The sequence below is a fragment of the Zalophus californianus genome, chromosome X (assembly GCF_009762305.2).
Source record: "Zalophus californianus isolate mZalCal1 chromosome X, mZalCal1.pri.v2, whole genome shotgun sequence".
NCBI classification, from domain to species: Eukaryota; Metazoa; Chordata; class Mammalia; order Carnivora; family Otariidae; genus Zalophus; species Zalophus californianus.
In genome coordinates this window covers 114496294-114519838 of record NC_045612.1, presented here as the reverse complement: position 1 = coordinate 114519838, position 23545 = coordinate 114496294, and the positions used below count along the sequence as shown (strand labels likewise).

Sequence of the window (23545 nt, the reverse complement as noted above, 5' to 3'; positions counted from 1 at the left end):
TAGACATATGAAATGAATTTGACTTTGGCACTAGGGCAGTAACTTCTGTTCCTTTGCTACCTTTTCCAGCACTCATAGCACATATGCACATGTGTCCCCTTCCCCACATGCTAACACTCTTGTCCTGTTCTTACAGTTTCCAGCTGTTAACCATCCTCAGACATTGGAGAGAAGATACCTTGGAATTCTAAATAGCGTCTTACTTGACTTAATGAAGGTGGGACAAGTTGATGTTGCCTGTATACATGTATTTCACAAAAGTAGGCTCTGGTCACATGTAAACACAAAAAAATCCTGTTTCTCCAGTTTTCATTGCACCAGCCAGTCCATAAGCTGATGCTGGTTGTTTGATAGTAAACCTTCAAAAAACACTTGTTAATGGATCAGTTTTACTTTATGCCCATTTAGTTTATTGTTCAAAATGAGAGGAGGTTACATTATGCACAGAGTCTTTAAAGGTATACTTAACACAGTTGGAAATTGCTGAGAGCACTCTCAGAACTTTGTTGTGCTTTAAACTATGTTCCTCTGTGTCCTGAGGAACACTGCAAATTGGTGTGGGGGCAATGGTGAGGGAGTGGGCATGGCTTTTAGAAAGGCCACATACCACGTAACCTTTTGTAGAGAATCACAATATTCATTAATTTATGAAGGCTTTCAGAAATCCCATAGTAAAGAAGCATTTATGTCTTGCTCAGCATTTCCCAAATTTAATTAAATACTGAATACTTTTTTAAAAAAATAACTACAGTGCTGGTGCTCTGAACACAGATTGAGAGAAGCTATTAAAAAGATAGCCCTCAAGGGTCTTTCATGTTAATTAGGCATAAATTATCTCTTGAATCAGTTGGATTTTGTCAATATGTTCTGTCATACAATCAGTATTTATCAGGGCTTAATGATTTGGTAACTTAAAAATGTAAATAGAATAAAGAAGAAGAACTGAATTAAGTACATATATTAAATACATAAATATTCATAAGGTATGCAAAGTATGTATACATTTCAGTTAGTGGAGTTATATAAAAATGATTTTGGTCTCACTGGCAGTTAAAACAGTTAACATCAAAATGGTTTCACATGTATGATACTAGTTAAAAACAGAAAAGTTGGCTCTTGAGTACTATTTTAAATTAGAAGTACATATGACTTTTCACAAGCCAAATATCTACTAGCATCAAAGTGCTATTTTAAGATTATCAACTGTAGAAATCACTGCATATACAGACAAAGAACTATTTTCAAATTACTTAAAAGGAGGAGGTCATTATGAGGAAAGTATAAAACTCACCGAGTAAATAGCTTCAAAATTCGTATTTAGGGGAAAAAAACAATTTTTTAAAACTATTTATAGAGTCCATATAAATTACCGTAGTTTGGATTAATTCTGGTAACCTGTATCCCCTCTAAAATGGCTAATATGTATAAACAGATGCAGGATGAGATGGCCATTTTAGGTACTTGTATATGGACAAAATTAACAAATCTTTAGGGAATGGCATAGAGAATATATTTCTTCATGAAAAGATAAATAATGTTATTTACTTTTCAAATTCATTTTAAAAATAGCTAAAAGACAAAGGAATAATTCTGTTTCTATAACATTCAATAACAAGGCAATATTAATCTTTGGTGAGAAAACTTAGAATTGTGGTTTCCAGGAGTGAGGAAGCACAGGGGTGTAGAGCCAGGGATGGGGGTCTTGAAGAGGTTTCTGGGGTGTTAATAATTTTCTCTATCTCAGTCCTGATGTGGTTACATGGGGATGTTTACCTCCTAAAAACTAACTGAAACGTATACATAATTTGCATACCTTATGAATGTACATTTCAATAAAAATGTTTACTTAATGTTAAAGAAATTTGAAGCTAAATATACTAAATAGGAACTAGACAGTTTAATTTCTAAATTGGTATCAATACAGAAAGATTCGGGTTATCTTTGTACTTTCATCTGTGCTAGATTTTACCAGGTACCACCCTGACCCTTGGTAATTAGACTTGGTAATGATTTAACAAAAAAAAAGTTCAGTTATTTTTTTAAAAAGACAAAAGGCAAAAAAACATGAAATTGTATTTAATTCGTTCTTCTTTATTCTTTTATTTTTTTTTAAGATTTTATTTATTTATTTGAGAGGGAGAGAATGAGAGATAGAGAGCATGAGAGGGAAGAGGGTCAGAGGGAGAAGCAGACTCCCCGCTGAGCAGAGAGCCCGATGCGGGATGCGGGACTCGATCCCGGGACTCCAGGATCATGACCTGAGCTGAAGGCAGTCGCTTAACCAACTGAGCCACCCAGGCGCCCTCGTTCTTCTTTATTCTATTTACATTTTTAAGTTTCATTTTCTAAAGAGGAGAAAATAACTGAGATAAGTTTAGAATTGTATCTGAGTCAACATGAATGTAAATCCACTTGCATGTAAACAGTGGCTTGGGTTACCAGAATCTTTTGACCCAAAATGAATGTTTCAGTGTGTGGTGGGATCAGACTTCAAATTTTTCTGTGGTGCTAGGTTATTAAAGGTGGTTGTCTGAAATTGAATTCTGGCTCACTGGGAGCAAATCTAGGTTTGTTCTCACTGTTCAAGTGGATCACAAAGAGATTAACTGTGGGTAAAACCAATGAAAGTGACCTAGAGATGGATTTCGGAATGCTGGAATTTCAACATTCTTCCTTTCTCTGAGAGAAAATTCTATCAGTGAATTTTGCTGTGAGAATATCATCATAGCAGATTCCAGTGTGCTCTACTGAATTGTGTTAGGTTATGTAGGTTTATGTTTTATATATTTGCTTAATTTGTCAATAAAAATTATTTTAATAATGATTCACCTTTTAAAATCTTGTCCAATTACTAATAAGATAAATAGTATTAGAAGAAAACATTTTAGTTGTTAAAACATCTCCTATGTGCAACATAAAAGGGTTAGTTACTGTAATATATAAAGAACACTTAAAAATAAATTAGGATGGGGCACCTGGGTGGCTCAGTCGGTTGGGTGTCCAAGTCTTGATTTTGGCTCAGGGCATGATCTCAGGGTTCTGGGATCCAGCACCAGTCTGGCTCCTCGCCCAGCGAGGAGTCTGCTTGAGGATTTTCTCTCTCCCTCTCCCTCTGCCCCCCCCCCCTTAATAAGTAAATCTTTAAAAAAAAAAATTAGGACAGATGCACAAACAGAAAAATAAGGAATATAAGTAACCAATAAGCATAAAAATACTCAACCTTATTAGTAATCACAGATGTGAATTAAAACAGCTATGAGAGACCATTTATTAAATGTCTATAGTTTACAAGTAGTAAAAAAAAAAAAAACGAAGGTGCCAGGAAGTTGGTAGATTCTCAGTTGCTGAGGAGTATCATTTCAGACAACTTTCTCAGGGGATAATTTTTCAACACATGGAAAATAATCCTCAAAAGTTTGCGTAGCTAACAATCTATTTCTGGGAGTTTATCCTGTGAAAGGGATCATGTATGTGTGCAAGGATTTCAGGTGTTTATCATAGCATTAATTATAATAGTGCAAAGCAGCAGCCATCTAAATGTCCAACAGTAAAGACCAGTTGACTAAATTATGGTATATCTATACCACACACTTCTTTAGTCATTTAAAAACATGTTGTAAAGTTCTTTGTTGCAGCGTTTTTCATAAAAGAAACAACCAAAATGTTTATCATTAGGGAATTGCTGAAAACAACCTAAGGCATATCCATAGAGTAAAAGCTTTTCACCGATATGCAATGATCTCTTAAGATCTAATGTCCATTGGAAAGAAAGCTAAGTGCAGACCGTTGTGTGTCTGCTACTGTATGGGTAAAATAAAAGGAACAGACAGAGATAGGTACTAGGTACAGAGTATCTATGGAAGGATGCACAAGAAACTGATAACATGGGCTGCCTCCCGAGAAGGGGACAGGAGAAAGATGAGTGTATATTCTTTCATGTGAATATATACTTCTTCCAAAATATATTTCAAATGTTTAAGTTATGTTATAAAAAATGTTTTTGATTAGTATGTGAAAAATGCAGGATCCACAACTTATATGTATAATATAAGCCAGATTTTATAAAAGAAAATATGCATATACGATATTCAGAAAAGGGCTGGGAGGGTTTATTCCCAGAGGACAACAGTAGTAAGATAATGTGGTAATTTATTTTTTTAATTTTTAAAAAAATTTTTAAAAAGATTTTATCTATTTGAGAGAGAGAGAGAGCGAGCATGAGCAGGGGAGGGGCAGAGGGAGAAGGAGAAGCATACCCCCGCTGAGCATGGAACCTGACACAGGGCTTGATCCCAGGACCCCAAGACCTGAGCTGAATTCAGACACTTAACCAACTGAGTCACCCAGGCATCCTGACAATATGGTAATTTAAATAGTATTAAAAAAAATTTTTTTTACTAAACTGTGTTTGCTAGATATTTTGCAATGACCATGCATTTCATTTATAAGGAAAAGAAATAAGGTTTTTATTACAATTTAAATTTGACTTTGTAATGTTCTTTCCAATCCTAACTTTGTTTCCTAAGAATTTACTGAAGTTGGACCCAGCTGACAGATACTTGACAGAACAGTGTTTGAATCACCCTACATTTCAAACCCAGAGACTTTTGGATCGCTCCCCTTCAAGGTCAGCAAAAAGAAAACCTTACCACGTGGAAAGCAGCACTTTGTCTAATAGGTAAATATTCCCTTTTAAGGAAATACAGATGCAATGTTGGTCTTACAAGTAGGTGGAGGAGGTGGCTGCTTAAATGATGCAATTAGAGAAAAGAAGGAAAGCCCTCTTTATTCAAAAATATCTTCCTTATGCTTATTACATGATTCAGAACCACAATTAAAGAGTTGTGTGGGTCTTAAAGACTTTCTTAACAAGTATATTATGGAAACCTATGCATTTCCTGGGAAAGGTAGCATAGGTTAGCAACTAAGGGTGTTTCCAGACTCACGAACTAGAAGATTCTGTGTAAATGGGGCCCAGATGTGATTCTTGGACGCAAAAGGGTGGGTGAGGGCAAAGGAATTTCTGGAGGGAGAAGAGGATGCCAAACACAAGTGGGTAGGAAGCCACCTAGGACAATCTTTGCAACTGAGCCAAGTAGGTTTGGCTCTATTAGAAGGCTCTTATGTTTTTGTTGTTGTTTTATTTTTATTTTATTTTATTTTATTTTATTTATTTATTTATTTATTTATTTATTTATCTATCTATCTATCTATCTATCAGAGAGAGAGGCACAGTGAGAGAGGGAACACAAGCAGGGGGAGTGGGAGAGGGAGAAGCAGGCTTCCTGCCGAGCAGGGAGCCCAATGCGGGGCTCGATTCCAGGACCCTGGGATCATGACCTGAGCCGAAGGCAGATGCTTAACGACTGAGCCACCCAGGCGCCCCTGTTGTTACTTCAATCATTGAGTTGAGAAGTTAGTTTTTCATAAGAATAAGAATATGGAAATAGTAAAGTCAGTTTGGTAGATAGTGATTAAAATTGGTGCTTCTTAAAAATTTTTAGCATAATCTTAAAAAAACCCCAAAAAACCTCTATTTCTGGGCTGAGGAGCTGTCTTCCCTCCTCTACCAAGAAGCTGGTCTTGTCATCTGGCGTTGCTCAGACTCTGGGATTAGTAAGTTGTTTCGCTCACATACTATTAGAAGAGAAACAGAAAATAATAATTCTTAATATGAAGCTTTTTGAATATAAATTTTTTCTCCTTTCACCGCAATTTTCTCTCCACATAGAATAATTGTTATTAATCTATTGGAATTTTGAAAGCCCAAGACCTGGTACTTTTTGAAGATCTGTGAGCATATCCATAAATTGGCAATAACCATTTATCCTGTGTTTTCTCTGCCTAACTGCGATGGTGTGATTGTGTTTTACTGCTCTTAACTCTCTTTTAAATGATTGGTTTTGGTTATTGTTTCCCTCACATCTATAGACTGTTCTTACCTGGATTGTTTTATTTGTTTGGGGTTTTTTTTGTTTGTTTGTTTTCCCAGGGAAGCCTATGAGCAGATTCAAATTCTGCTTAACCAAGTTTATGTTCACTTTGTTGTCTGTTTCCATGAGATTTTAGTATACTAAGGAGTAATAGTCATCATGTAGTTACTCCTTTCCATTTAGGAAGTTCACATTATGCCTCTGTTTTATCTGGGATCACTCATAGTTCAGGTACTTTTGTCTCCCTTCTACCTTAATTATCACTTGACTCCTCTAGTTGACATTTGCAAAGGAAAAGGATCCCAAGGATATAAAGTTCAGTAGACTGATGATAAGTTTTTGCTTTGTGCTGTAGTGATTAGTGGTAATAACCCATATCATGAAAGGGGGCCTGTGTGTTTGTCCTCTAATGACTTGGCTTGAGAGATCCCCGGTGGGGATCTGAGGCTCTCCCTGGGAACCTTCTTTAGGAATCTGTCAAGGAGGAGGTGTGTGGTGATAAGGCTATAGCTTACATGGCTCTTCAAGGAGTCTGCCCAAATCTTCTTTTGAAGTAGATAAGAATAGAAATAAGTAAATAAAATCTCTGGAAGATTTTGTTTTTAGGTCTTAACACTGTGTAGAATTTTATTTTATTTATTTATTTTTAAGATTTTATTTATTTATTTGACAGAGACAGAGATAGCAAGAGCAGGAACACAAGCAGCAGGAGTGGGAGAGGGAGAGCAGGCTTCCCGCGGAGCAGGGAGCCCGATGTGGGGCTCAATCCCAGGACCCTGGGATCATGACCTGAGCCGAAGGCAGATGCTTAAGGACTGAGCCACCCAGGCGCCCAACACTGTGTAGAATTTTAAAAGAAAAAGTCCTAAGTGGTTTCTTTAGGAATGATCTTAGCTCAGTTTACATGTATGTGGAAATGTCCTTTTCTCTACACGTGTCTATGGTTCATATTTCCTCTACAGAATCCCTTCTTGTTGGGGACACTAACGACACATACTGTGGCTAACTCGGACTTCCCAGCACTATTGTAGAGATGTTCACGGCATCATCACTGCCGTGAGACACATTCACACACCATGTCTTCTGTTGTCCAAGTTCATGTCTCTGTAGAAGAGGCAGTAGACTCTTGGCATTACCTTGCCCTGCCTGAGTCTCCTTCAGACTGTCCTGAGGTTCTCCTGACCTTGGACATGGTGGGATGGTGTTTCAGCCTGCCCTCTCACCAGTTCTGCTTTGCCATCCTTCTCCATAAAAATGTAGCTTTGCATCTTTGATGTTTACTTTGGAAAGTTATTTTAACTAAAGAGATTAACTATCTGTCCTGCCAGCCATTTCAGAAGGGTTTATATATAAAATCCTCTTAAGTGCTTGGCAGTTTAACACAGATTCCTTACAGTTGTGTGCCAAAGAGATCTATGGAATTTTCGGAGCAGTTTTTTTATTGTTGTGCTTTGGCAGAACTCCAATTTGAAGACAATTTGTTGCCCTTTCTACTTAAGAATTATGTGCAAAGCTCAATGGCTTCAAATTAATACTAAGACAGAAGTGTTTAGAATAGGGGTTTAGGCTCTTTGTACTTTTATGGGAAACCTAACTCTTTGATAAATGTTTCTACCTTAACATTATAACCTCCCTTTTCACATTAGAAGCTGTATCTTACATTGCTATGAATTTGTTCTTCCTAACATGTAGGTTTGTGCTCTACTTTGAGATCAGTGTTTTCCAATAGTTTCAAAAGCTTTAGCAGCTGTCTTCACTCTTCTCTATCCTTTTCTGGTTTTCTTTGGAGCTTCGGGCATTACACAATATCTGTGTGTGTTATCTCTGCTATTACCCTATCTAGACCTGAAGGAGAAAGGGGAGGAAGTAGGAATATGAGAGCCCAGGGGAACCAGGCAGGAGGATCCACCCCATCAGAGCTATAATCTGGACAGACACACAGCTGTGACCTGAGTTAGGGTGCATGCTGGGAAAGAGTAGGGAAGACAGCCCCCGGCCCCTTGCACTGCTAAGTGCAACTGGGAGTTAGGTGGCAAGGGATCCCGGGTGATACAGTATGCAACATTAGACTCCTGAGGCCCTGAGCGGGGGCAGAGCAAAATGGAGAACAGATTGGGGGTTGGGTAAATGGGAGATAACCAGCACATGTAGATCTATTTATGGGTTAGACTATTTGCATATTGTTGTTTGGGTTTTTGAAAAGTTGCTTAGATATTTTAGTTATCGAGATATAAATTGACAAATGACTCTGATGGCTTAAAACCTGATGTCTTTAGGGCACCTGGGTGGCTCAGTCAGTTAAGCCTCCGGCTTTTGATTTTGGCTCAGGTCATGATCTCAGGGTCCTGGTATTGAGCTCCACTCCGTGCTCAGTGCAGAGTCTGCTTAAGATCCTCTCCCTCTGCCCCCTCTCCACTGCCATCTCACCAGTGTGCTCTCTCTCTCTTTAAAAAACAAACAGAAAAAAAACCAACCTGATGCCTTAGGATATATGATGACTGCCCTTTATTGATCCTGGGGATAGAGTCAGTTGACATCATTTAATAGAAGGTGAAACTTTTGTTTCTTTTTTATTTTTAAAAAAATTTTTTATTTATCATTATTTAGAGAGAGCGTGCACACAAGTGGGGGGAAGGGGAGAGGGAGAGAGGTAGACTCCCTGCTGAGCACAGAACCCCACATGGGGCTCGATCTCACAATCCTGGGGCCATGACCTGATCCAAGATCAAGACTCCGACACTTAACTGACTGAGCCACCCAGGTGTCCCGAAACTCTTGTTTCTTTGTAATTTCTTTCTAGGTCTAGGACCTGCTATTTATTTAGTTAGCTCATATTTAAGGGACCTTATTTGATGCTGCAATTGTGACTGAACCAGGAGAGATTAGTGAGTACATTTAGGAGATGAGGCCTTCCATAACTGTTACAGGCTTGCTTGTTATCAGATACTTTTTTAACACTCTGAAGGGTAGGAGGTCGGGAAAAGAGCCCTTACCTTTGATGCCTGAGCAATGGGTTCTTAGGGAAAATGGGAAGGAATAGTTTCACAGATTACCATTATACAGACAAAAAATGTGACTGTTCTTCCAGTTAGTGTGTGATGGGAACAGAACTCCCCATGTCAAACCATCTTTAGCAATAGAAATATTTGCAGCAGAATTTTCTGAATGCATAATAAAAAGGGAATTGTGTAAATTATTTTTCACTTAAAAGCATTCTCCTATCTCAAACTATAATTTGGTCCTTTAAATAGTTGCAGTTGAACAAACTGACCTTGCTGTGGGGTCAATTTTAGCTTTCCAATAGAGGACAAGGTTTTCCTCTGGATTTATATTTTGTTTTAAGCCAGGTAGGAAACGAAGCTTTACATCTTAAAGAAGGCCTTAGTCGGTTTGGAATAATGATGTGTGAGATGATGAAGAAGAGAATAAATTGTGTCTTCTGGAGAGAAATTAACTCTCTAGATCCCTGTGATCAAGTTAGAGACACATTCCTGTTTAGGGTATAAGGAGGTACCTGAAGTACCCTAGAACTATTGCCACTTCTCTAAAACATAAATATTGATCATCATGTTTTCCAACAAAGTTTATGTTTGGTTTTAGAGTGTCATTTTCTTCTTTTGAGTATATTGCAAGAACTCTCATTCTTTGACGATACAGACTAAAGACAAAAGGATACCGGTGTCTGTGTGTGCTGTGAGTATGTATCTCTGAAGCAGGCAGTGAGTTTTACAAATAAAAGGGAAGTTCAAGGAACATCGTGACGTTCAAGTCCACGTTACCTCTGTAATTCAAGCATTCAAAGAGTTACAAGGAGTTTGTTGTAGCTTAGCTCTCTTCTTCTTATCAGGCATTCTATAACAAACACTCATGTGAGCACCAGCATAGCAAAAACATGTTTTCCTAGATTATCAGTTAGCAACCGTGTTGGCAACAAGTTAGTTGAACATTTAAGGATGTCAAAATCATTTTGTTGGGACCGTTGCTTTGTTGCAGAGTGACTTGATCTAACCAGCTTTTTATGGTTACTTGCCATTTGTTGGCATGTGTTTGAGCGAGTTAAATGTTTTTAGTCTTTGAGGTGTTTTAAGGGTGTGTGCATGTGGGTATTTTTTTTAAATAGTACTTTTTGTGTGTCTGCAATTGAAGGAAACTGATATCCTTCTTTTGTTTTTAACATAGAAACCAAGGCAGCAAAAGTGCTGCTTTGCAGTCTCACCACAGATCCAACAGCAAGGACATCCAGAACCTAAGTGTGGGTCTGCCCCGGGCTGACGAAGGTCTTCCTGCCAATGAAAGCTTCCTAAACGGAAACCTTGCTGGAGCTACTCTTAGTCCCATGCACACCAAAACCTACCAAGCAAGCAGCCAACCTGGGTCTACCAGCAAAGATCTTACCAACAATAACATACCACATCTTCTTAGCCCAAAAGAAGCCAAGTCAAAGACAGAGTTTGATTTTAATATTGACCCAAAGCCTTCGGAAGGCCCAGGCACAAAGTACCTCAAGTCAAGCAGCAGATCTCAGCAGAGCCGGCACTCATTTATGGAAAGCTCTCAGAGCAAAGCTGGGACACTACAGCCCACTGAAAAGCAGAGTCGGCATAGCTACATTGACACTATTCCACAGTCCTCTAGGAGTCCATCCTACAGGACCAAGGCCAAAAGCCATGGGGCGTTGAGTGACTCCAAGTCTGTGAGCAACCTTTCTGAAGCTAGGGCCCAAATTGCAGAGTCCAATACCAGCAGGTACTTCCCATCCAGCTGCTTGGACTTGAACTCTCCCACCAGCCCAACGCCTACCAGGCACAGTGACACGAGAACTTTGCTCAGCCCCTCAGGAAGAAATAATCGAAGTGAGGGCACTCTTGACTCACGGCGAACCACAACCAGGCATTCTAAAACGATGGAGGAGTTGAAGCTGCCTGAGCACATGGACAGCAGCCATTCCCATTCTCTATCTGCACCTCATGAATCCTTTTCTTATGGGCTGGGCTACACTAGCCCCTTCTCTTCCCAGCAGCGTCCACATAGGCATTCCATGTACGTGACCCGAGACAAAGTGAGAGCCAAAGGCTTGGACGGAAGCTTGAGCGTAGGGCAAGGAATGGCGGCCAGGGCCAACAGCCTGCAGCTCTTATCACCTCAGGTACAGATTGGACCTTGACTGGATCTGTCGGCTCATCAGGGGAAGGTGGTGCAGGGGTGTGAATAGGGTCAGTCTGCAGTTTTCCCTACTGTAGGAGGTTGTGCTTTTTTGATAGAATGCATTTAGGGAAGCAATACTTGAAGTACTATCTGTTAAAAAAATTAATTATTTAAGGCCCACTGTTGAGTACTCAGGAGAATTAAAAAAAAAAAAAACTTGTTCTTAGAAATCTGCTTCTTAAGTGTTCCTTTCTGGCATATTTTTTTGAAAGAATCCTATTTTGATTTAGTACAGAGTTCATCGGTTGTACGGGATAGTTTTTAATTTTCTCAAAATTTAGTGTGATTTGTAGAGATTTTCTCTAATCTTTCCAGACCACGTTTGTTTAAATCAGACCCTTTTACTTACACCTTACTCGATATTTTCACTGAATTGAAAAATTTCTAATTTATTTAGAACTATAGGTAAATTTAACTTCAGGCCAAAATAAATGTTAATTTACAGTCTTTTGGATTGTTTTTAAATCTCAAGGCATTGTTTTTATCCTCATGCTTCCTCCGTCTTACTGATTTTTCAAACTCTAGAACTGCTGACAGTAACCTGTTTAAAAGAAGTAGCAGTCCTACAACAGAACACTTTTTTTAAATTATATTTTCATTCTATGAAAAATTCATCTGCATCAACGAAATGAGGGTGGAGATAAGCCAGTGTCAGAAGGAGAGAAGAATTTCATGTAGGGAAAGTACTCCCCTTTTCGAGGATATGAAAATAGGTTCACCAGACAGTTCTGTGTCAGAACTCCAGAAAATATGGATGGAATATGTAATGGGAGGTTTAGCAAGATGGGTGCTGAAGATGGGGTGGAGATTGTCAGTAACGGACCAGTCGGTGTAGCAAAGCAGCTAAGAGCTCAGGTTGGGAAACCAGGCTGACCTGGGTTTGTGTCCCAGTTCTGTAATCTGCTTCAAATGATGTAAATCTGGGGAAGTGATGTAATCTCTCTTTGCCTCAGATTCCTCATCTGAGTTGTGTCGTAAGGTTTCAACATGGTATATAAAGCACCGTGCCCCGTGCCTGGCCAAGTGTCAAACACGTTTTAATTTTTGCTGCTTATGTGATAGGAACTGTTCTCTAGACATTTAACACTCTCTCTATGCTAGGTGTTCTCAGACACTCAAAAGAGTCTGAAGTAGGGTTCTTGCCCTTGACAAACTTATCTTCTCTCAGGGAACATTAAATTATACATGATAACAATGAAATAATTAAGAAGCAAATTACTATGGCACTGGCTATAAATAGGAGTTGAGAACAGGGAAAGATCATGAATAGGAGCAGTTAGAAATGGCTCTGGGAGCAACTAAAGGTCTTGCTCTGAGCTAGGATGTAGAGAGAAGCTTTGGCTGGCCAAAGAATGAGGATGTGTTCAGTTATTTACTGAATGAGGCACCATGGTGGGCTCTCCTGAGGAAGATGAAAAAGATATGACCCCTGTACTCTTGGAGTGCATGTTGGGGCCCACTTGCCAGGGATCGATCAGTCATGGCCATACCGTGAGGCTGTCGTGCCCACGCCATGCTAGAGGCAAGTGTGCCGTAGACAGAGAGGCATGGCCCAGTCCAGGCAGGGGTTGTGGAAATTCCCTGGGGAGGTGGTGTCTGAGAAGAGATTTCTGGGGCTTAACTAGGGGGAGAAAGTGGAGTTGACCTTAAGAAAGGCTGGAAAGGAGGGCAGAAAAGAGGAGGAGGCTAATAGAGACAATAAACAGCATGGTGTGCTGTGGGGATTGCAACTCGTTCCTCGTTGCCGAAGTGAAAAATGCAAGATTTGAGGTCGCTTTTGGAGTAAGTCAAGCATGAGGGGAAGGGAGTATGTTCCAGCCTTAGTGCTGGTGGGAAAACAGAAGTAGTGGGTCTTAAAGACTCCTCAGAAGTACAAAGAGCAGGATATGTGAATTGAAAGATTGAAGACAGGAAAAAGGAAGCCTTCAGGCTTCTTTCTTAGGAACTCCTTTTCAGAGTAGGAGAAAGGACTTTTGAAGTTACCTAATTCAACCCCTTCATTTCGTAGATGAGTGTGCTAAGGATCTAAGAAGTTAGGTGGGTTGCCCAAGTTTTACCCAACTAGTCCAAGGCGGAGCTGGGATCATGAGACAGTGTCTAGGTCCCTAGGCCAGCATTCTTGGCACTGTATCATGCTGACCTGTTGAGGCTGAAGTGACCCTAGGCCCCTAAGCAGAGCTGTCCTTTATGAGGTTGGAAAGACTGGTGCCCAGGTAAGAGGAGAAGGAGTGGGAGATGCATACTTGCAGATGGAGGAGATGGCACATGGCGGGACATGCCATGATTAGAGTCAGAACAGTGGCAGGAAGAGTCCCTCTAGAGAAGAGAGAACCTCTAGGGCCTAGAAAGATCTCTAGAGCCTGTCAGCTGCCCATAGACATTAGGTGGAGATCAAAACCAGGTAAAGCGTGCTAGCATGCAGTGTAGTGTAAATATTGGAGATGTAAGAAAAATAAAACGCTGGAACTTGGAGAAAAGACAAATGGACTGGTTCTCAGAGTTCCAGAAAAAAGACTGTGAACATCGTGGAGATTAAATCTAACTATAAATGGTTACTGTGGGCTAAGCACAGACCCAACTGTTACAGAATTTTAAGTCCAGTTCGGGAGGTACAGTTCCAAGCTGCAAGATAGTACAAGTTTAAAGGCACAAAGATGACATTGACTAAGGCCATGAGTAAATGATGAGAATCACTCTCCTACAGAATATTCTGGCCACCTTCAAGAGGAAGGGGACTGAACTAGCACTGTCACTTAAGAGTTAGGTTAGATATAAATCATTGTTTTCTAAAAGACTTTTCTAGAGTGCTTTGTGAAGTATACAGGTGCTAAAATTCAAATGAGATCTTATCACAAGTTAGGAAGAAGAAAGGCTACCTAGGATGATTTCCTGCCCAGAATATTCTTTCATAGTACATCTGGGGAGTGAGGGAGACAAAGACAGAATTCTATTTAAAGTTTAAATAAAATGTTTTTGCTATATCACGTAAGGCTCAAGATATGACTCTCTGCAGATATGCAATGCAGCTAAGTCCTCCTAATGGCTTGGTAATTTTGTTCCTTAATCTTGTTTTCCTCAAGGGTAGAAGATGCCACTTTTCCCCTCAGTAAACACCATTGTGGACCAAGGCTGCTCTTAGCTTGTGTTTCACTTCCTTGAGAGAAATAGGCAGTGTATCCTGAGATGTGTGCTGTCCTGATCATGGTTTAGAAAGTACAATGAAACACAAGTACTGTCATCCTAGACAAGATTAAGAAAACTTTAAGTACATAAAATTACAGTAGTTAGGGAATTTTAAGACAAATGATTAAGAATACTGATTCTCTTCCATGATCTATCCAAAGAACATTTGATTTCATCTGAATCTGCCATTTAAGTTCTTAGTGAAAAATAATTTTGGATCTGCATAGTTCTTTTTGGAAAAATCTGCTAAAGAAATTTTGGATTAACTGATAGAATCTAATTAGAGTGCTGCATAGAACCATGACTATCTAGATATTAGGAAGATAATTTTCTTTGTTTTTAATAATTAATTGAACTATTTTTAGCGTAATTCTTTCCCTGCTTGCCTTAACTTTAATGAGAATTTCACTTTCCATCTGTGTGACATTTATTTGAATTATTTTACATTCATCAGATGATTCACTCTTTTATGGGACAATTTGTGTTTTAGCCAACTAACATTTTTTTTATTTTAGCTGGTGAAGGTACTAATTATGCCAAATAAAGCCCATGGTGATTTAGGTGATTTTCATCCCTAGGAACAGGACACTCTTATAAATCCTTTTAAATTTGACTTCCAGCCTGGAGAACAGCTCCCTCCAGAGATGACTGTGGCTCGATCTTCCGTTAAAGAATCTTCCAGAGAAGGCACCTCTTCATTCCATGCAAGGCAGAAGTCTGAGGTCTGAATTCTCCACAAGTTGCTAACTTTTACGATAAAACTTGTCTGTAAAGAGTAGTCATGTGACATCATTACAGCCTATCTTTTAAAATTTCTTCATACCTAATCTCCCGCAAATAACTTAAACTGGTTTATGAAGTTAAGTAGTTTTCCTCATGCCATAATTCTGAGTTTTCTCTTTAAAAGATCCTGGAGTAAATTCTAGATCAGTTACACACTATTCTAAGTTAATAGGCCACATCATCATCGCTCTATTGTTAACTTTTTATAAACCTCTTTCTTGTGTCAGGGTGGAGCATATCATGACCCCCACTCTGATGACGGCACCGCCCCCAAAGAAAATAGACACCTGTACAATGACCCTGTTCCGAGGAGAGTTGGCAGTTTCTACCGAGGTGAGCCCAACCCTGAGCACCCACCCGGGTCCTCTCTCTCTTCCCCTTCCCTGCACCTCCAGCCCATGCCCTCCACTACACTTCACTGCCTTGACTTCAGGTCAGCGCCATTCTTGTCTGTGCTGTCGCCTTCCAACACTTCTCTCTGCTTCGGGTCCTGCTGTCTTAGTTCAGGCCCTCATGGCTTCTGACTTGGGTTCTTTGAGTAGCCTCCCAGCTGATCTCCCTATTTCCCAAGGTTGCCATCAAACCAGTCCCTGGAATGATCCATTTGCAGCTGTGTCCTGGCCATCTCACTCATTCATTCAATTAAGTTCCTAAGGTATTCATTGATGTCACCTGTGTGCCGGGTGCTGGTCTAGCTTAGAACATGTCAGTGAACAAGACAGCCAGAGGTCTCCACCTTCACGGAGCTCACATTCTTTCGAGGAATTAACTACACTAAATGTAAGAATTATGTAGAGCAGTAAAAGATAGTAAATGCTATGAGGCAAAAACAGAGCAAGGCAACCCACTGCCTGCCCCCAGTCCTTACTGTCTCTCACGTGCTGGTAGTCCTCCGGTGGTTTCCCATTGACATCACAACAAAATCTGGATTCCCTAAGATGACTTTCCAGATATTCCATGCCCTGGCCCTTGCTGTCCTCTCCAGGTGCTGCTCCTCCCTCCTGAAACACACTCCTCCCCCTGCTTGGATAGCTTGTTTCTGTCCCATTTAAGGTTCTACTTTGAAGTCCTCTGCAGTACGATGTCTTCCCTCTCCACCTAAAGTGAAATGTTTTCTTCTTCGTTCTACCCATGGTTCGTTGTCTAGCCCTCTAACATGACACAGACTACATGGTATTGATTCTTTGTCTGCATTTCTCTCTCACACGGTTGCAAGGCCCTTGATCGTATGTTCCTCTTTTACCTTCATTGACTAGCGCACTGCCTGACAGTTTCATAAATATTTGTTGATTGAATGAAAGAAAATCTTCAAGTATACTTGCACAGCCTTAAAAATGTACTTCGATGGTTAACTGACAACTAAAACAGAGACTGGCTGCATGGATTTAGGAGATGTTGACAGAGAAAGGCATCCCCTTTGAAGAGCTATGTAGCAATAGAGTGAGAACCCCTCCAGAGCTTTAGCCCCTGGTAGGGAGACTAACAGCAAGCCCACCAGGGTAGAGGCAAGGTCCTGGGTGTTTCAGAGGCTCAGCTTCTTAAAGCCTGTAAGAGTCATCATGACCTTCTACAGTTGCCCTCACCCATATCGTTTGGCTTTTCACTATTCTTTTGATTTGGGGGGACAGCTGGAAAGGGACAGGAATTGGGGGAGAACACGGACAGCTGCTTGGTCATCTTAACTAGGAACCTGAGCTAAATAAATGTATAGAAGTATTATTTAGGACTAAATATGAATTGATTTAGGCTACTTGTTCCCTCCCAGCCCCATTTGAAAAAAACATAGGGCATTGAATATGCCTTTTAATGCATTTGGTTTTTTCTCATGCTCTGCTCACTTTAAAATCTTAAGGGACTAAAATTTTAATTCAGATTAAAGTTAGCTAAAATATTGTTGTGTTATATGAGCAAATGCCCTTTTTTCTGTCACTGTGAGTTTTACTTCTAAAATGGATCATACCTATATTATTCCTATAGATGTCTGGAGTATATACTTTAATATAAAATGATAACAAAGTTTTGATTAATTAGGAAAGACAGTTTTATTTTGATCACAAGTGAATTGAATTGGTTCTTGTCAGCAAAGCCCCTCATTTGTCTTCCTCATAATAGACTTCAGGGTTCAGCAGGTAGAGCATTTTTATTTTAGAAAGGCCAGAAATAGAAGGAAGAGATTTAACCAGGTGAAACATCTGGAGACATCTGTCATTTCAGTGACTCTTCTAAATCTAACTGGATGAAGATTTAGTGGTATCATTGCAATGACAGATGTTTCCAGAATACTTCCTGTTTTTAGTCCTACTCGTCAAGAGGCAAGTGAAATGGTGTCATTTATCTTGATATTCAGCCTGTATATTCCTTTTGTGATGAAGTTTGCCATATATTTTGATTTATGATCGAGCTTATAAAGTGACAGGGGCGCCTGAGTGGCGTAGTCGGTTAAGCCCCTGCCTTTGGCTCAGGTCATGATCTCGGGGTCCTGGGATCGAGTCCCACATCGGGCTCATTGCTTAGTGGGGAGCCTGCTTCTCCCTCTCCCTCCACCTGCCATTCCCCTGCTTATGGTCTCTCTCTGTCAAATAAATAAAATCTTAAAAAAAAAAGAAGAAAGTGACAGAAAAAGATAGTAACAGCCCCCACCCCACCCCAACAAAGGGCAAGAAGGTATTTACCCACATATGTTGTGGTTTGCCTTTCTGTTCTTTCCTGGACTGAGAACTTAGAGAAAAATAGTATTTTTTGCAAATAACTGAATTTCTTTGGAATGTAGTTTAAAAAATACAAAATTGACTCTGCCTCCCAAGTGTAAGGCTTAAAGCACAGTTAGTATATTCTAGCACACATTATTAAGAGTCACTTCAGTCTGAGAATAGATTTTGCATAGTTGAGTCTCTGATGTCAGAAAGCTTCAGTTTCAGAGAATGCCAAAACAGTGAAGGGGGGCTATCCCATTCATACTTTTAAATGTTCTACAATGTTCTTCATTTAATCAGCTGACAGGTCAATTTGTGTTTTGAATATATATTGCCTAATGTTAACTGACCCTTGCAAGTTCATGTTATAATCAGTGGGGGGCGGGAGAATGTTCCCTGGAATGCCTCCACTCTCAGAAAACACAAAAGTTATATAAAGGGCAGAGGAGCGTTTTGATTTACTTGTTTGTTTTATTTGTGTGAGAGAAAATGCAGTAGAATCAGGTAAGAACTGCTTCAGCCAAAAAAGTACATCGGTGACTGACTTTTTCTTTATTCAGTGCCATCTCCTCGTCCAGACAATTCTTTCCATGAAAATAATGTATCAACCAGAGTTTCTTCCCTACCATCAGAGAGCAGTTCTGGAACCAACCACTCAAAAAGACAACCAGCATTCGATCCATGGTGAGTATTTTGATTTGTTTTTACTCTCCTCTTTTCTAATTGTAGATTCGAGATTTCAAAGAATTCTGGATACACTTTTTAGCTTGCTTGCTTTCTCAAGCGAGATTGTTGATAAGGAAACTGATTTGTCATTATTTGTAATGGTTTATTTCAAGTTCAGCATTTGTATTAAATATCATGTAAAAGAAGAAAAAATCTGCTGGGTCACTAAATGCCTCATATCGCACATATCTTCCATTGCATTCTTCTGATAGGAATGCAGTCTTTCACTGTCTCTTTTGTTATTGTATCACAGAGAGACACTTTATTTAGCACTTTGTGTGCGCTGGCTCACTTGGTTCTCACGGTCAGCCTTTGGGGTGGGGGCAGCTCCCATTCCACAGATGAGGAAGCCGCAGCCTCCAAAAGGGAGAGCACTTGCCTGGTGCTGGGCAGCCCTTAGCAGGGAGAGGGGAGCCAGGATCTAGCCCTACATGGGGTCTGACTCCAAAGCTTATGTTTTTCACCTCTGTGCCACCTGACTTGCATTCAGGGTGAAAGGAAAGAAATGGAGGGACACCCTTTATGCTACCACAAAAAAACATACTGGTAGTCAGAGGCTAAAATGATGTGCCAGCTTTGCTTATCCTTTTATCTTCTTTGCGTCATATGTATTAAAAATTTAAGGAGAGTTATATCAAGTATTAAGTCTCATCAGCAGATCTGCCTAGGGAGTAAGGACCTTTTTAAAAAAAATAATAACATAGACTTGATACTCTCAGCTGCTCAAAGAGACTGCCCAGAATCTAGATGTGAGGGATGATTATGTGTACTTTGTGAAACTACTAAGTTCTCTACTTGGAATAAAATGGTACGTCACCGTAACATTGCGAATTTAAGAATACGGCCATTCTGTCAGATTCCAACTCTGGTGTTTATTGCTGGAAGTCACAGAAAGGTCTTAGGTTAGTCAGTAAGTACTCTTGACCCTGTGTGGTTGTGCATCTTTCACCCTTTTGGCAGGATTGAATCAAGGTTTTAGTGCTTTTGTGCCCTATGGTAAAAATAACTTCATTATTTTTAAAATAGTAGTAAAGACAATGTTTTTAAAGATATAAATATTTTCCTAAGCACAGTTTACATCCATTGCCTTATTAAATGAGAGTTTTAACATTAGTAACTAAGAGGTTGGACTCTGGAAATAGGACATCTTGATGAATGTCACCTTCTGTCTGTGTGACTTTAACCTTTGCCCCTCAGTTTCCTCATCTGTAAAAACAGGCGTAAGAATACTACGTCCCTCACAGGATTAATGTGATCGTTAAATGAGGGAAAACATCAAAAGCACCCAGAGCAGTGCCTGGCACACTGTGACTTGTTACTGTTAGCTGCGGCAATTTTTACCACGGATGATGTCTTCTGACTTCAGTATGACTTGTCACGTGTCTCCCCTCCACTTCCTTTGCTGAGAAACTTTGCTGCATTCCTTTTCCATGTGACTATAGACCAGCTCTCCTATACATTAACCTGGGAGCACAGGTACAACGTGTAGTTACCGGCTTTGATAGTTTTTAGGTGAGACTTTGATAAGCCATGTGAATAGTGTCTCAATTGTGAGACTAAGGAAGTATAGAAGAAATTGTTTTTGCTATTGGACATTGCATAATGGAGTGGTGATGGTTTAAAAGAGAATCAATTACAGATTAACATAGTTCCATCAAAATTAGGTAGGTCAGATCAAAACTAAATCCAGATGCGGGATAGGTAGTATTAACAACATATTGTTTTTGTCTTTTCAATAGGCAGTTTGAGTAGAGCTTGTTTAGACCAGGTATATGTAGAAACCTGAAAACAGTTGTTTGTTTTTTGTTGTTGTTGTTGTTTTTTTTAAAGAATTAGAGGCATAATTGGGATGTTGAACTTTAGACTTTAGACAAGCCGTCGTCGAGTCATCCCTACTCTGATATTGCTGTGATGAAGCTTGAGAGGGTTTCAGAATTACCAGTTGGAATTACAGTAGCCTTTTGTTCCCACTGCCCCTCATGTTAATGCTGCTATGATACTTCTCCTTTGAGCATCACATCTAACTTAGTCTAAGTCATTCATTGAGCTTGACTTATCTTGATTTTTTTTTCTTGAGCAAGAGATCTCATTGGTTCACCGTATTGTGTATATTCGAGAGAAATGCAGCTTGATAATGTACAAAAACGTGAACAAGTCTTGCTGTGGTAACATAGTGAGTCGCTCTTCCTAAATTATCACTTGACTAAGGGCAGTCTGTTTCTCCTTGATAGTGGTGCTTCCCATTTCTTTTGGGATGAGAATATTTGTACAGTGTACATATTTCTTGGAATGGAAAGATCGACTTACTAAATCATATTTAATAGATAAAGATATTGTAGTATAATATCCAGAGTGGTTATTCTGGCCATCTCAGCTCTCCAGAATCCAGTTAAGAACTGGGAGATAAGCCAGAATATCTCAGAACAAAAAACAGAGTTAATGCAGTCAGATTCATCTTTACTAATGGGAAAACACCTCCACCCTCCCTAAAAGCCTATTTACTCTTTTTTTTTTTTTTTTTAGATTTTATTTAATTATTCTAGAGAGAGAGAGAATGCATGTGCACAAGCAGGGAGACGGGTGGGGAGGAGATGGAGAGAGAATCTCTAGCAGACTCTACGCTGAGTGCGGAGCCCAAAATGGCGCTCCATCTCATGACCCTGAGGTCATGACCTAAGCCAAAATCAAGATTTGGATGCTCAACTGACTGAACCACCCCTAAGCCTGTTTACTCTTATGCACAGTTTTAGCAGTTGGCACTGAGGTTGTCAGGCAAGAAGTAATCCCAGGTAACAATACAGTGTGAAGAGGGAGAAAGATCCGAAATAATAGCCAGGGAGAGGAGAGGGGTATTTTTTGCCTTTTCTCAGGCTCCCAGTAGGAATATAATTTCTGGCCCTCATGGTTTCATATGTAGAATAGATATCCACGAAGCATATAGATTTCTAAAACAGGCTATTCTTACTTTCCTTAAAAAGGCAAAGTATATAAAATACGTTTGTAGGAATCCCAGTAATTAAGTTAAGTGAAGGATTGCTGTCACTGCTTGCACAGCCCCAGGCTTTTTCTTCTGGTTAAGTTATGAATATATTGGCATCCGTTATTGCTTGCCACCATAACTCACAAAATTGTTTGCTGATTGCTTTCTTCTCAGACATCAGCTGACTAGTTTAGTCCCATGGCCAGGGGAGGGGGGTAGCAGGGAAAGTGTCACACTACTGTACTGAAGCACCAGGATCTGACCTTCTGTCGAACCTGTGGGTATCCCACCTTGAGTCTGTGAGCAGCTTGAGGTCACACTCCTTGTTTTATTTTTCTCTCTAGCCCCAACACCTCTAACACCAGGCCCACCACATACACAGTATTCCATAAATGTTGGTTGACTTCCATTCAGTCAACTTTAATTCCTTCCTTTTTTAAGGAAGTCTTGAATTCTCTCTTTCCTCTTGACCCTTTATAAAACAGCTGTTACAGTAGAGGATGTCAGAGTAGGGGGAGGTCCCCACCCCAACCCCAGCTGCTAGCTGGTGGTCCTTCTCAAAGGTCCTGTACCCGAGATGGATGTGATCACCCATTTGCCCTTCTCTTGTGCTGCTCCTCTTGGACCCATCTGTTGCCTATACCAGGTAGAATCATAGGGTCCAGAATTCACAAATGAGATAAATTATGGTGTAGTACTGATTGTATCTCTGTCTTTATTCTTTTGTACAACACACAGCTTTTCAGGTGCCTGTGTTCCAGCCGGCTTTTCTCCATCTCTGCCTCTCTCTGAGTCTATCTTCCAGGCTTTCTCCCTCTGTTTCTCTAACTCTCTGTGTGTGTATGTTTCCATGTAGCCTCTCCCTCTCTTTGTCCTTTCTCTAGCTCCTTCCCTCTTTCTATCCCACTTGTGCTCTTTTTCTGACTTCCTTTTTGTGTCTTTTGTGATACATGCACACTCACGTTTCACTCATAGCTTTCATCTTTCTAGTTCAAGGGTAATTTATTTCCCTTTTTGTTTTGGTCTCTGGGATCTTTCCCTACCTGAATCTTGGCCCCATTACCTTCGTTCAGTCTCAGTCTGAAGATGTTTTCCTCATCATTCCTCCTTTCCCTGGGCTCTGGTTTACCCAGTGTCTCTGAAAAGACCCTGCAGAGGTCTCTGATTTATCTTCCCTGCATTTTGTGCTCACAAGGGACTGCAAACCCTGGGCTTTTTGTCCTCCTGCTGTTTCTCATTCATTACCGTTCTCACCGGTCCCCCTCACTTCCATCTTACTGGATAGAGACTTCTTCCCATCCCAGATCTGTTCCTCCTAGGATTAGTGTCTCAAGACTTCTCTTGCTCTCACACCAGCATTAGTAGTCTTACAGTAATGTCCATTCCCATCCTGAGCTTGTAGTCATGATGAACGTGTCCCCCTTAAACATTTCCTGGATTGGCAGAGAGCACTTTTACTACTGACCCTCGGCAGACCTTGGAGATTTTGTTAGACTTACGTTCTGATTGGTTAAAAAAAAAAAAAATTCTACCTGTTAATCTGAATACTTTGCTGTGCTTCTAGGTTAGGTGCAGACCCCATTATGGAAAGACATAAGCTATATCATAAGCAAATAGTTCTTTAACTTCTGTAAGTTATAAGACATTAAAAATAGTATTGCTGGTTGGTCTAGATGCTATGTGAGGTTCCTTTCAATTCTGAGAGTTGTGCTTTTGTGATTCCAGGAAACTACATTGTTTTACTATGTTCCTTAGAACCGAACTTTTCACTATTCCATTCTTACCTATTCCATCATATCTGAAGTTTTCTAGCTTTCAGAATTGTAAATGTATCATTCTGAGTTCCCATGTTAGTTATTTTTATTGGTTGTGTTGTATTATATAACTTCAGAGCTTGGAACTCTCAATAATGTTTAAAATTGCAGGTCCTAATGAGTTTCAGGAACGCTTTGGGCCTACAGTCCCAAGGTTTTACTTCCTTGGTATTCCCATTAACTTTTAGGCTAGACACTTAAGAAGAAATGATCGTTGCTCCTTCACAG

General features: G+C 39.9%; 1 protein-coding gene across 6 annotated transcripts in view; it reads left to right on the top strand.

The window, feature by feature from the left end:
• Positions 1 to 23545, top strand: part of CDKL5 (cyclin dependent kinase like 5) — a 199815-nt gene that overhangs the window by 166052 nt on the left and 10218 nt on the right. For all 6 annotated transcript variants that reach the window (XM_027607968.1, XM_027607972.1, XM_027607971.1 and 3 more), the window contains 6 exons: positions 137 to 217; positions 4527 to 4678; positions 10113 to 11079; positions 14942 to 15043; positions 15332 to 15437; positions 18358 to 18481. In XM_027607968.1, coding sequence (XP_027463769.1) covers positions 137 to 217; positions 4527 to 4678; positions 10113 to 11079; positions 14942 to 15043; positions 15332 to 15437; positions 18358 to 18481 — 1532 coding nt within the window. The remainder of the gene's footprint in view (positions 1 to 136; positions 218 to 4526; positions 4679 to 10112; positions 11080 to 14941; positions 15044 to 15331; positions 15438 to 18357; positions 18482 to 23545) is intronic.